The sequence below is a fragment of the Nerophis lumbriciformis genome, linkage group LG09, assembly GCF_033978685.3.
Source record: "Nerophis lumbriciformis linkage group LG09, RoL_Nlum_v2.1, whole genome shotgun sequence".
In the NCBI taxonomy this organism is placed as follows: domain Eukaryota; kingdom Metazoa; phylum Chordata; class Actinopteri; order Syngnathiformes; family Syngnathidae; genus Nerophis; species Nerophis lumbriciformis.
In genome coordinates, this window is record NC_084556.2 from 43,273,897 (window position 1) to 43,288,923 (window position 15,027).

At 41.3% G+C, this 15,027-nt stretch overlaps 1 protein-coding gene and 1 long non-coding RNA gene across 5 annotated transcripts in view; one reads left to right on the plus strand and one right to left on the minus strand.

The window, feature by feature from the left end:
* Positions 1–15,027, minus strand: part of camkk1a (calcium/calmodulin-dependent protein kinase kinase 1, alpha a) — a 179,688-nt gene that overhangs the window by 39,094 nt on the left and 125,567 nt on the right. For all 4 annotated transcript variants that reach the window (XR_009815477.1, XR_009815478.2, XM_061963124.1 and 1 more), the window contains exons 10-11: positions 11,145–11,344; positions 10,094–10,147 (exon numbers count right to left, since the gene is read on the minus strand). Coding sequence is in view for 2 of the 4 variants with exons in the window: in XM_061963124.1 (XP_061819108.1) it covers positions 10,094–10,147; positions 11,145–11,344 (254 nt within the window). In the remaining 2 variants the exon portion in view is untranslated. The remainder of the gene's footprint in view (positions 1–10,093; positions 10,148–11,144; positions 11,345–15,027) is intronic.
* Positions 8,848–11,653, plus strand: LOC140679034 (uncharacterized). The gene is made up of 3 exons (XR_012050611.1): positions 8,848–9,155; positions 11,009–11,101; positions 11,179–11,653. It is a non-coding gene; the product is annotated as an uncharacterized lncRNA (long non-coding RNA).

Here is a 15,027-nt window from a genome sequence, read left to right on the forward strand (position 1 = left end):
GCGACAAGAGCGGACATATGCTGTCTTATATTAGACACTGTACAGACACTGTCACTGTAGATAAACAAAGCCGGGTTTATCTGAACCAAAATCCGCGGATGACCTCAGAGAAGGAGGCGCTTTTAAGGGCCTGAAACTCTGCCTTCCACTCAAGGGACAGAGAGCAATACAGCAGGGCTCGATCTGACCTCAGGAGGGACATCAAGTATAGGAAGAAAGTAGAGGCGCACCTTGACAACAAAGACTCACGACGGGTGTGAGAAGGCATCTAACAACAAGGAAGACTCGCTAGCAGAGGAACTCAATTACTTCTTTGCCCGTTTCGAATCATCAAGACAAGCCAAACCCAAATGCCCCCCCTACCCTTTAGACCACAACCGCTCGTCCTTCAAGAACACCAGGTGAAGTGGGCATTGAAGGCTATAAACCTGCGTAAAGTGGCTGGGCTGGATGGCATACTGGTAAAAGTGCTCAGGGACTGTGTAGACCAGCTGGCGGGAGTACTGACAGGGATATTCAATTTATCCCTGGCACAAGCCCAAGTCCTGCCCTGTCTTAGGTCAGCCACTGTCATCCTAGTCCCCAAGAGGACAGCCATAAAATACTTAAATAACTAAAGACCAGTGGTACTGAGGTTTGTGGTTATCAAGTGTTTTGAAATACTTGTTTTTCAATATATCATCTGCTCCTGGATAAAATACTTTCTGACCAACCAACCTCAGGTTGTTAAGGTTGGTCAACTATGTTTCTCCACACTGTCACTCAGCACTGGCTCCCCTCAGGGCTGCGTGTTGAGCCCCCTCCTGTATGCCCAATATCCGTATGACTGTGTCCCGTTCATTCCTAGAACACAATCATCAAGTTCGCCGACGACACCACAGTGGTGAGTCTGTTCACGGGGGTGATGAAACAGCCTACACAGAATACGGGAGCTGGCAGTGTGATGCACCAAAAACAACTTGAGGCTGAACACCACAAAGACCAAGGAGATGGTAATTGATTTTAGGAGACAAAGAGGGTCAAATGCACCACTTGTAGTATGGAGCATTTGTGGAGACTGTGACATCCTTTAAGTTCCTGAGAACTTACATCTCGGAGAACCTCACATGAACTGCCAGTACGTCAGCACTAGTCAAAAAGACACAGCAGAGGCACAGCAAAGACAGCAGACATTTGTGTGCTGCAGAGGAACCAACTTGAGTTTGAGTTTGAGTTTGAGTTTATTTCGAACATGCAATCATACAACATGATACATCACAATCTCCAGTTTCTCTTTTCAACATGTTCGAAAATGAGTAGGAAGAAGCAGAGCTTATTTAATCCTACCCCTTTTCTTTTACATAACAGTTGCTAAAACTTTTGTTCACTTCCTGTTCTCAATTTATTCACAATATACTCCATAAGTAATCACAATAAAAATAAGTAAATAAATAATAATTGGTGAAGTAAGTTACATTTCATATTTCTTTTTTTTTTTTTTTTTTTCCAAGATGGCGGCGCGCACAGACGCAGCGGCTTACAGCTCTCCATTTCAGTGCTCTTTCTTCCTTCTTTTCTTCATGATTTTTTCCTTTTGTGCACCACCTGTACTGCAAACACCCGGTACACCCGCCAGTCACTCTTGGATATCGATAACTCGCACCAGATATCTGTTTCGAGCGACTTTCACCACGAGCACAACATCCCAGATGACATAGCGACAGCACAGGGCTCTCCGTGGTTTGTTGTCGGGTCTGGGAGACGGCGTGGACGGAGGAGGGAGAGGAAGCAGAAGCGTGGCCGCAGGTCCGGCGTCTTGCTCAGGCTTAGGAAACAACCCCACAAGCCACCTCTACCGAGCCTGTTCCTCTCTAATGCCAGATCCCTTGTACAGAAGATGGACGACCTGGAGTTACAACTTGCTGGAAACCGCTATGTTCGGGACTGTTGTGCTATGATTATCACCGAAACCTGGCTTCACCCGGAAATACCCGATGCTAGCATGCAGCTAGCCGGACGCACTCTGCTCCGCCGGGACAAAACTAAGGACTCCGGTAAGAGCAGAGGAGGGGGGCTCTGTATCTACGTGCATGAGAACTGGTGCAACAACGGGACAATCACTGAACAGCACTGTTGCCCGGACGTGGAGTACATGTCTGTTAGATGTCGGCCTTTTTTTCTCCCGAGAGAGCTGTCTGTTGTTATCATCACGGCTGTGTATATTCCACCGGACGCCAAAGTAAACACAGCGCTCTCTCTTCTGCTGAACACCGTCAACGAACAGCAGCGGGCCCACCCCGACGGTGTTCATATCATAGCAGGGGATTTTAATAAGGCCAACTGAAGACTGTACTCCCTAAGTTCTACCAGCACGTGAAGTGTTCTACAAGGGGCAAGAACACCCTGGACCACGTGTATACCAACATAAAGCACGCGTACAGAGCTACACCCCTCCCCCAGCTTGGACAGTCAGATCATCTTTCCCTCCTGCTCTCTCCTACCTACACCCCCATCAGACGCCAGGCCAGGCCTATCACAAAGACTGTTATGACCTGGCCTGACGATGCACTCCCCAAACTTCAGGACTGCTTCCAACACACAGACTGGGACCTCTTCCAACAACAGGAGCTGGAGACAGCCACAGGAACGGTGCTGGACTACATAAAGTTCTGCATCGGGAATGTGACTGTGGAAAAAACCATCCGGGTTTACCCCAACAAGAAACCCTGGATGACCAGCCAGGTCCGCACACTCCTCAGGGCCCGTGACGCAGCCTTCAGGTCAGGGGACAGGGCACTGTACAGTGTTGCTAGAGCCGACCTGAAGAGAGGGATTAAAAAAGCAAAGGCGGACCACAGGAGGTGCATAGAGTCCCATCTGTCCAGCAAAAACTCACGGGAGGTGTGGCGGGGCATTCATGACATCACGAACTTCAGAGGCTGCAATATGACAACTGCGGATCCACTGGCAGAGGAGCTTAACTGTTTCTTTGCCCGTTTCGAAACCCCCCAGCGACACTCATCTGCTCCAGCCCTGCCCCCGCCCCCACCGGGCTCCGGCGCCACTCCACTCACTGTACAGGAGCACAGTGTCAGACGAGTGCTCCTGGCTGTGAACCCCAGGAAGGCTACCGGACCAGACGGAGTACCTGGAAAGGTGCTCAGGACGTGCGCCCACCAGCTCGCTCCCCCCCTCACCAGGATCTTCAACCTCTCCCTGGCTCAGGCAGTCATCCCATCCTGCCTGAAGTCATCTACAATAATCCCGGTGCCGAAGAAGTCTCCCATCACCAGCCTGAATGATTACCGACCAGTGGCCCTCACTCCGGTAATCATGAAGTGCTTCGAGCGACTTGTTCTCCAGCACATCAAGGACCATATCCCTCCAGACTTCGACCCCCACCAGTTCGCATACCGGGCGAACAGGTCCACAGAGGACGCCATCGCTGTTGCTCTCCACTCTGCTCTGAACCACCTGGAGCAGCAGCAGAGCTACGTCCGGATGCTCTCTGTGGACTATAGCTCTGCCTTCAATACAATAATCCCGGACAGACTCTGCAATAAACTGGACACTCTTGGCCTCCCCCCTCTCACAAACGCCTGGATAAGGGACTTCCTAACGGACCGACCCCAGAATGTGAGACTTGGCCCGCACCTCTCATCCTCCCGCACGCTGAGCATCGGCTCCCCACAGGGCTGTGTGCTGAGCCTCCTCCTCTACTGCCTTTACACTCATGACTGCAGTCCGGCCCACAGTGACAACCTTACCGTCAAGTTCGCCGACGATACCACAGTGGTCGGGCTCATCTCCAGGGGTGACAAGGCTGCCTACAGAGAGGAGGTCCTGAAGCTGACGGCCTGGTCTTCGGAGAACAACCTCGCTCTCAACACCAGCAAGACCAGAGAAACATCGTCGACTTCAGGAGGCTGCCCCCCTCTACATCAACGGCGAGCGTGTAGAGAGGGTCCACACCTTCAGGTACCTTGGAGTCCACATCTCTAATGACTTCTCCTGGACAGTCAACACCACATCAATCATCAAGAAGGCTCAGCAGCGGCTACACTTCCTTAGAGTCCTCGGGAAGTACAACCTGAAGCCTGACCTGCTGCTGACCTTCTACCGCTCGTCCATCGAGAGCCTGCTGACCTACTGTATTATGGTATGGTACGGCAGCTGCACTGCAGCAGACAGGGAGAGGCTGCAAAGAGTGGTCAAGACGGCTCAGAAGATCATCGGCCGCCCTCTCCCCTCTCTGACGGACATCTACACCTCCCTCTGCCTCAACAGAGCCAGTGCCATCATCAAGGACAGCACCCACCCTGGCTCTTACCTGTTCCACCTGCTGCCCTCTGGGAAGCGCTACAGGTGCATTAAAACCAAAACAAACAGGCTAAAGAACAGCTTCTTCCCCAGGGCCATAACCATCCTGAACGGACTGCCCCATTGTCCCTCATAACTGCCTTCTCTTCGGTGCAATAACCTATTCCACCAACCACCCTGTTTTTGTTTTGTTTTTTCATGTACATATTCATTTCACACCATATTCATTGCACTTCTACATTTTTTATATTTCTATATATTTGCACATTGTTTTTCTAGCATGCACACATCGCACTGTATGGAATGGCCTCAATCTCGTTACCTTGCGTAATGACAATAAAGCTGATTCTGATTCTGATTCTGATATGTTGAGATAAGTAAGATTATTTTGTGAGTGAAAGAATGAAAGAATGGATGAGTTAAATAAATTCAGAATGTTTATCATGGTTCTTCTTCTTTATACTTTGTAAACACTTTAAGTTTGAAGAGTTTCTTGAAGTGGATCATATTAGTACAGTGTTTGATTGCTTTGCTTAATCCATTCCATAATTTAATTCCAAATACTGATACACTGAAGGTCTTAAGTGTTGTACGTGCATACAAATGTTTTAAATTACATTTCTCTCTAAGATTATATTTCTCCTCTTTTTTTTGAGAAGAATTGTTGTATATTCTTGGGTAGCAGGTTATAGTTTGCTTTGTGTATAATTTTTGCTGTTTGCAAATTCACTATGTCGTAGAATTTCAGTATCTTTGATTCAATAAATAAAGGATTTGTGTGTTTTCTATATCCAACATTATGTATTATTGTAACTGATCTTTTTTGTAACACCGTTAATGAATGAAGTGTACTTTTGTAGTTATTTCCCCATATTTCTACACAGTAACTCAGATATGGTAACACTAGTGAGCAGTAGAGAATATGAAGTGATTTTTTGTCTAGAACATGTTTTGCTTTATTCATTATTGACGTGTTTCTTGCTACTTTATGTTGTATATTTTTTACGTGAGATTTCCAGTTCAATTTATCATCAATCATTATACCAAGAAATTTGGTTTCATTTACTCTTTCAATTTCTATTCCTTCTATTTGTATTTGTGTTTGACTTTCTCTTCTACTGTTACCAAATAGCATTATTTTAGTTTTACTGAGATTCAACGATAGTCTGTTTTTGTCAAACCATCTTTTTAATTTGTTAATTTCTTCTGTTATTATTTGTAGTATCTTCTGTGTGTTCTCTCCTGAACAAAACACTGTCGTATCATCCGCAAATAATACTAACTTTAAATCTTTTGTAACTTTACAAATGTCATTTATGTAGAGATTGAATAATTTAGGTCCTAGTATTGATCCCTGAGGTACACCACAGGATATATTTAGCGTTGTAGACGTGTGTTCGCCTAGCTTCACGTATTGTTTCCTGTTCATTAGATAACTTCTTATCCAGTTTAAGACTAACCCTCTGATGCCATATCGTTCTAGTTTTTTGATTAAAATATTGTGATTAATTGTGTCAAATGCTTTAGTTAGATCCATAAAAACTGCTGCCGCACATTTTTTATTATCTATAGCATTGGTAATTTCTTCTGTTATTTCAATTAAAGCCATCGAAGTTGAAACATTAGCTCTGTATCCATATTGATTTTCTTCGAGTATTCTATTTTTATTTATGAAACTCTCTAATCTGTTATTGAACAGTTTTTCAATGATTTTAGAAAATTGTGGAAGTAAGGAAACAGGTCTATAATTTGTAAATTGATGTTTGTCGCCAGTCTTGTAAATTGGTGCAACTTTAGCTATTTTCATTTTGTTTGGAAATGTACCTGTTTGAAATGATAGGTTACTAATATACATTAATGGTCCTGAGATCTCTTCAATAACCTTTTTTATCTTTTCCATATCAATTCCGTTACAATCAGTTGCAGTCTTAGATTTACATTTTTTTACGATTGTAACTATTTCCTCCTGTGTCACATTACTGAGGAACATGGAGTTGGGATTTCGCTCTATGGTATCATTATAGTCCTCAATTGAAACTGGGTCTGGAATCCTTTCTTCCAATTTTGGTCCAATATTTACAAAATAATTATTGAAGCTTTTAACTACTTCCTTTATGTTGTCATTTTTTTTATTTCCGTCTAAGAAGTATTGAGGGTAGTCCCTCTTAGTGCCATTTTTAATAATGCTATTGAGGATGCCCCATGTTGCTCTCATATTAGTTTTGTTCCTGTCCAATAATTCACTGTAATATTCTTTTCTACATAATCGTAGTATGTATGTTAACTTGTTTTTATACTTTTTGTACTTAATTTCTGCCTCTGTAGTTCTTTGTGCTATAAATTTCCTATATAGTGTATTTTTCTTCTTACAAGCATTTTTTAATCCTTTTGTCATCCATGGTTGATTATTCTTTCTCTGCTTATTACTGAGTTGTATCCATGGACAATGTTTGTTATAAAGTATTATGAACTTGTTTAAGAAATGTTCATATGCTTCATCAACCTCATTTTCTTTGTACACATTGTCCCAATCTTGCTTTTGTAGCTCAATTTTGAAAGCAGTCATCCTCTTCTCTGTGCAGTCTTCGAAATGTCCTTTTGTCTTCCATGTTCTTCTTGTAGTTTCCATCATATATTGTAAAAACTGGCAGATGATCACTAACATCGGTTATAAGTAGACCACTTGTAGTGTTATTATCAAAATCATTGGTAAAAATATTATCAATAAGCGTGGCACAGTGTCCTGTAATTCTGCTTGGCTTTGTGATTTTAGGATATAAACTGATGCTGTACATTGTATCAATGAAGTCATCAATAGACTTTTGCTTGTTAGGGTTCAATAAGTCAATATTAAAGTCACCACATAAGAAAATTATTCTTTGCCCATTGTCCATGTAAGTAGCCTTGATCCATTCTTCAAATGTTTCTATACTTGACTTAGGTGATTTATATATACAACTGATGAATATGTTTTTGCTTTTTGCCTGACATATTTCAATTGTTATACATTCTAAGATATTATCTATAGCAAATGACATGTTTTTTACCACTTTGTAGTTCAGGTTCTTCATCACGTACACAGCTACTCCTCCTCCATTTTTGTTGGTTCTGTTGATGTAGTTTAGTTCATATCCTTCCAGATCAAAATCTATTCCTTTTTTATCATCAATCCATGTTTCCGTGACAGCAATCACTTTGAAGGGTTCGTTGATGTGTTCCAAAAAGTTCTTAATATTGTTGTAGTTTGCATACAAGCTTCTGCTATTAAAATGAATAATTGACAATTTGTTATCACATTTAATGTTGCTGTTATATTGATCATCCGTATAATAAAAACAATTATTACTGAAGTGGGAGAAAAAATTTGTATCTGGATCTATATCATTTTCCAAATCCTGGTTTTTGTGATCTTTGTTGCAAACATTTTTTAGTTCCATATTTTCTTGTTCAACAATCTTTGATGTTGTTTCAATAATCTCTATAAGTGTAGGTGGATGCAATCCTGAATCTAGGTCCTCTTGTTTAGTCGTTCCTTGGAACATAGTAGTGTTGATGCTAAATTTAGGTGCTTGTTTTCTGTCAGAGTCCATTATCATCGTTGTTGTGGAAGCTGTGTAAACTTTAAAAATTGTCCAGGTCCTTGATGTCATGGACAGCAAGTACTCTTGCTTCTGGACCTCCATTCAGCTTGATGTAGATTTTACAGTTGGCGCTCCAAGTTCCCTGGATTTTTCCCTGCTTTTTCAAGTCGCGTGCTTTCTTGGCGATTCCAGCATTACGTTTTGTGAGATGCTCATTCATGTACACATTTGTTCCCTTCAGCTTCTTTCCCTGTCTCAGCAATGCCATTTTAGATTTTCTGTTTACAAGTTTCACGAGCACGACTGGAGTGGCGTTGTTGTTTCTTCCGTTCAGTGGGATGCATGTTTCGATGGTATTAATGTCAATTTCAATTTCTTTTGATTGCAGAAAGTTGACCACTTGCTGTTCTGCTGAGACCATATCCATTTCATCTGGTTCACCTTCATTATTCACAGCTTTCGCATAGGATCTTGGTTTAATTCGGTGCCCTGTCACGATGATATCATTCATCCGTTTATCCTGATCCATTTCATCTATGATTTTCCTCAGCATGTTGTTGTCTTCTTGAAGGATCTTCATTTGTTTGCACATTTCAGTGGCTTCATTATTTCTGATGTTTTTGTGAGATTGCAGACTTTCTATATTTTGCTGCAGACTTTTCACATCTTGTTTGTGTTCTTCTTTCATTTCTTCTTTCCATCCCTGCATCATGTATTTCCATTCCTCTTTCATTTCTTCTTTACATTCATGGAATAGTTTATGTAGTATCTCTTCTTGATTCCCATTATGTCCTGTATCCAGCCTCAAATCTTGTTCCCATTTGTGTTCTGTGTCAGCTGACCCCGAATGTTTCGGGATTTCAGTCTTTCCTTTAGCTTTTCGCATCGCGGCAGTCGCTGACGTCAGTGCCTCTTATGTCTTAACGGAAGTTACTTCTTTAGCAACTTGCGGTACTTTTAACTTGTTTTTTCAACAATTTCGTACATTGCACCGTTCAGAGATCAATTTGAGGTGTCAGCCCGTCAACTTATATCACTCTGCGACGTCGGAATCACTTTAAAACAGCTGTAAACTCGCCGTAGCTTTTGGTTGCTAGGCAACCGCTTTGAACTGCGACAAGGCGCCGTTGGCTTGAGGCTAACGGCTCTTACAACTCGCCTTATTTCAGCGTATCTGTACCTCTCAACTGACCAATATCAGATCGAAGATGCCAGGTGACTCTCCTGTGGCTGTGATCACAAATCAGTGGTCAAAATCTTGAGGGGAAACTGCAGGTATCTTTTTATCGAGCCACCATAGAGCCATGATGTACTGCGTAACTGTGTGGTTTGCTGCCTGCTCTACTGCAGAAAGGAAGAGCCTTAGGACAGCGGAGTAGACTATAGGCCGCCCTCTGCCCTCCCGAGAGGACATTGCTCGCTCATGCTGCCTGAAATCCTGACAGACAGCTCTCTTCCTCGGCAGCACTTGTTCAACCTGCTGCCATCAGGGAAGATATTTCAGTCACACATGAGCTGGATGAACAGTTAAAAACAGTTTAGAATCTGTCCCAATAGCTTGCACTGTTTTTCAATGGTGCATTACTGTTCGTACTGGTATTTTTGTACTGTAAATTCCGGACTATAATCCACAATTTTTTTCTTATGCATTGAACCCTGCAGTTTATAAATCGGTGCGCCTAATTCATGCATTTTTCTTCGCTGATGGCCATAAAGAAAATTGATTGAAAAAAACAACAAAAACAAGCAAATACAATTAATAGGTGTGGTATTGTTTGTGCTAGGGTGCCATCTTTTGGACGGGTTTGCTCACTGCAGGTGCTACAGTGCTGCTCTTCTGTTTAGACTTAGCTTTCAACTGGAATTACAATTGCCGTTCCATTTACTTGTTGCCCATAGCGTTTTTACTCGAAAGGATTCATTCTTCACTCCAAGCGATATTTGTAAGTTCTTATTGACTAAACTGTCCCATGTGTGATGTCTGTAAGAGTGTTTTCATGGATATTTGTGCGCGCTATCGTAATGTAATGATAGGATAAGCTAATATACTAACTTGCTATACTATACATTTGTACCACACATTAATATTATACTACATATGTATACTGCACATTGATACTATACCAATACATTTCTAGTGTACATGTATACTCAAGCGACACATTCAAGTGGTCAGTGGAGTGTTGACTGCTGGGAAAAAGATGTAAACTTGCCTTTCCAAAGACAAAACAGTAGAGAGTGACTCCCATGGCCCAAACATCCAGCGCCTGTAGAAACATAACAACATGTCATATACACCTTTGTGTGTTGGAGAAGATTACAAATAGATGCCATTGCATATCATCAGTAGAAGTTCAGGTATATATTCAGCTTGGTAATGCTGTTTAAAGTAATGATAGATGAATAGAAAATAACTTGTTGTTCTTAAAAATTTGTAAATATGTGATAGATCAGGGGTCCCCAAACTACGGCCCGCGGGCCGGGTATGACCCCCCCAGCGTCCAAAATCCGGCCGGCGGGAAGTCCCAAGTTAAAAAAAACTTTTAACTTTTTTTTTTAATTGTTTTTTTTGTTTTTTTTTTGTCCTTACTAGTCCATTTTCTACCTTCTCCTAGCCACTCAGGCAAATCATATTGTCTAAAAATGCATTTTACCATCGATATAGTGACATGCAGCAAGTGCGCTCTTTAAGTCAATTAGTGCGCGAGGAATATATATGTATGAATACATATATATATATATATATATATATATATATATATATATATATATATATATATATATATATATATATATATATATATATATATATATATATATACACACACATATAGACACATGTACATATATATACATATATACACATATATATACATATATATATATATATATGGACATATACATAAACATATACATATATACACACACATATATATACACATTTACATATAATATATATATATATATATATATATATATATATACATATATATATATATATATATATATATATATATATATATATATATATATATATATATATATATATATATATATATATATATGCGCATATTTGGAAATAATTTGCATCAAAATGATATGAGAGTTATTTTGTTTGCTGTTGATAGCACACTGAGTGGGATAAGATCCAAAGCGAAGAGGATGAGCCCAAGAACTGATCCCTGGGGGACGCCACAGTGAAGGAGGGCAGTGGATCAAATGTAGGCTACTGTGTCTATCAAGCATCATGAGAAACCAACTTACCTTCCCACTGAAGCTCTTGCGCTTGTCTGACAAGGTCTCGGGAGCCATGAAGGCAGGAGTACCAGCTGTGCTGGACAGCATGGCATCGCTTCCCTCAAACTGGTTGCTCACTCCAAAATCTGCAATCTTCACATGGCCGTCATCCCCGAGCAACAAATTAGAAGGTTTGATGTCCCTGTGAACAATCTTCTGGTAGTGCACTGTGGACACACAAGTGCAAGTTAATCTGCTGGTCAAAGAAAGAGGACACTTATATTTGATTGGACCGTCTTCAGCTTCAATTACGGCATATTTTTCCTTTGTCATCGTTTCTACCAGCTTCTGCAAAGTCACAAAAGACCTGACCAAACACGCCAGTCCTATTTGCTTCGTTAAATCAAGAAGGTGAACTTTTTTAATGTCCATGTTTTTCCTCGTTCCCTCTTATTTCATGCACTGTGACCTTAGTCCACCTTCATTTCCATTCTATTCTATTAGCTCATAATAAAAAACAGCTGTGGGCTATGAATGGTCCCCAAGATGGACTTTGGACGTCTTCTTTAAAACTAACAACTAGTCTAGAATGCAGAAAGTTTGTTTTTCTAATTGAAATGCATGTTAAATGTTAAAATTGTGCTGCATTGGTTTTAATTAATTTCAATGGCCAACTTTTTGCAATAAAAAAAGGTGTTTAAGGTACAAGATGTGTCACAGAACCAATTATACTCATAACTTAAGGTATTACTGTATAAGGTAAAGTAAAGATTTATTCATGTTATACAAGTAAACAAATAAAAGCAAAATACATTTATTGTCAAAGGTATTTGTAAAATGTATTCAACATCAAAGCAATTCATTGTCACCAGAAAATGAAGGAAATACCGACATTTATTTAACAATCTAAATCAGGATTCTATTGGCCAATGATTGAATCATTGTAAGTCTGTGTAAGTTATATTAATAATCATATAAGTTATTATTGAAAATCCCTATTGTAAAAAACATCAAAACAGACGTACTATGCTACATTGAGGAATAAACATAATTGTTCTCCAAACGATAAGACAAGATGTCAAAATCTTCTCAACAACTAAAGAAAGCCGAATCAGAAGCCTCTACCTCGTGCAGCTTGTGTCTGGCTTGCATGGACAAAATACAGAACCAAGGTAAAAGTCCACGGACGACGTCTCGATGCTCTGGAAAACAATGCCGGACTTAATATTCAGCGCATTTAAGCACTGTGCTGCCCTGACCGATAGCAATGCTCGGCTAGCAGCAGAGGCTGTGGACTTGGAAAGCCAGGAATAATATTTGAATAATAGGCCTCCCGGAGTCCATTGAGAGACCTCGACCCACAGACTTTTTCTCTAAACTTCTCATGGAATTGCTTGGCGACAAAACCCTTCAAGCTCTCCCCGAACTCGATCGTGTACATAGTGCGCTCGCTGCTAGGCCACAGCCTGGGTCGCGGCCACGGGCTATAACCATCTGTCTCTACCACAACCAGACCAATGACGTGATAAATATATATATATATATACATATATATATATATATATATATATATATATATATATATATATATATATATATATGTATATATATATATATATTTATCAGGTCATTGGTCACATTTTCGGCCGGTGTGGCGTATACTCCGGAGCGATTTATAATCCGAAAATGTATAATAATAAGGAAAAAACATATAACGTCGCACTCGAGTGAGTGTAAGTCGCATTTCTGGGGGAAATTTATTAGATGCCGAGTGGATACGGTTAATAATTTGAGAGTCCAGTCCATAGTGGGGCCAGTTTATATTGTACAAGACCACATGCTTAATGCGGATAAGCTGGTACTTTATCTGAAGTGTCCATAACTTTGAGGTGCTTATATTTGGTACTTTCTACCTCATCCGTACTTGGTGCTGAATACATTTATTGCTCAGCAGCCTGGAACTAATGAGGCATACTGCCTGGCCATAATTAGCTTGACCAATTACGGCACTAATTCTAAACTTGTTCAAATTTAATGTTGTGCCTATTCCTATTTAATTATGTTTTTTCTTTTTTCTTTTTCTTTCATTTATTCAAGACAATATAGCGCAGGCTGTCTTAAAACCTCGATTTGTTACATTGAATTTTAGTTGGACAATTTTTCACATTGTGTTCAGTGGGTTTAATTTGTACATATTTGATTTATTCTCTCTGTCGAGTTGCGGGATCTGAGATGAATCCCGAAGGAGTGAGCACGCAGAAAGGGAAGTACCTTGTGGTTAGAGTGCCCACCCTGAGATCGGTAGGTCGTGAGTTAAATCCAAAGACTATAAAAATGGGACCCATTCCCTCCCTGCTTGACACTCAGCATCAAAGGTTGGAATTGGAGGTTGAATCACCAAAAATTATTCCCGGGCGCGGCCACCGCTGCTGCTCACTGCTCCCCTCACCTCCCAGGGGGTGAACAAGGGAATGGGTCAATGCAGAGGCCACATTTCACCACACCTAGTGTGTGTGACAATCATTGGTACTTTAACTTTAACTTAACAATTTTTTTGTTTGGTTACATATGGGTGAAGTGGGTTGGGTGGGATCGGAGGAGTGTTTTCTATGGGGAAGTTATTTGGGGAGGAACAGTTGAAGCTGGAGGAGAAAGCCAGTTCCGCGAGATTGTGGGGACGGGGGCCTCGCTGTTGACTTATTTTTGTGACGTTTAATTTATGTTAACTTTGTTGTCGCTGTAGTATGTTGCTCATGCACCTGCTGCTTCTCATTGTTCCGCTGCTCGCACCCTTGGATTGACCTGTGCTGTCTCATGACTGGTGTGACGAGTCGGGGGGCGGCTGGCGGACAAGCGGTGGGGATTGTCTCTTTGAATGCTGGTGGGTTGAATGCTACAGTATTGCGAGCTAAAATTATGACACATATTAACAAAACGCTGATCACCAGAAGTTGAGCGGGCAGTGGATTGGTCAGGTCTTTCACTCTAAATTCAGTTTGAAAACAAGAAGCACAGCCATATTTAAAAGGAAAAATGTACACTTTACACCAATTAGCACAATCCTAGACTCAGATGGCCGCTATGTGATTATTTCAGGCACATTATACCAGAAACCAGTTGTGCTGATGTCAGTCAATGCACCGAACTGGGACGACCATTATTTTATGAAACTGTTACTGTCCTCCATTCCAAACTTAAACTCCATACTCTGAGACATGGGGGGTGACATGAACTGAGTCATAGACCCAAAACTAGACAGGTCTAGCTCACGGTCCACCCCATTACCAAAAATGTCACAGACCCTTTCGGCCTTTATGAACCAATACGGTTATGTTGATCCTTGGAGGCTTTTGCACCCTTCTACCAGACAACAGTCCTTTTTCTAGCACGCTCACCGAACGTTCTCTCGGATAGACACATTTTTTGGTTGATAAAACACTTATTTTGTCAATTATTTCCACCCAATACTCTCCTATTACCATGTCTGATCATTCTCCTGTGATCCTGGACCTCCGCTTTGACCTTAAACCAAAGGAATTCAGAATTTGGGGTCTAGATCCATTAAACTTGTAACGACGTAGTCGCATAGTGATGCGGGTGTGGTTCTCCCAAGGATGCAGACGGCTTCGGACACAGCTTGCAGGTAGGAAAATGATTTATTGAAAATATAAATCGTACGGGGATCAAACAAAAGACGTGCAAATAGCAAAAGGCAAAAATAAAAGGACTAGCGTGGGAGCTAGCAGGCACAAATAGCATAGCGTGAAAAGCTAGCAGAATCAAAGTAGTCGTTAACAGTTGTATGGGAACAAACTACGAAGCCAGACTGAGTGAGGCCAGGACAAAGACTAAATAGCCCTCTGATTAGTGCCCGGGCAACAGGTGCGCGTCCCGAACACTAACCAGAGGC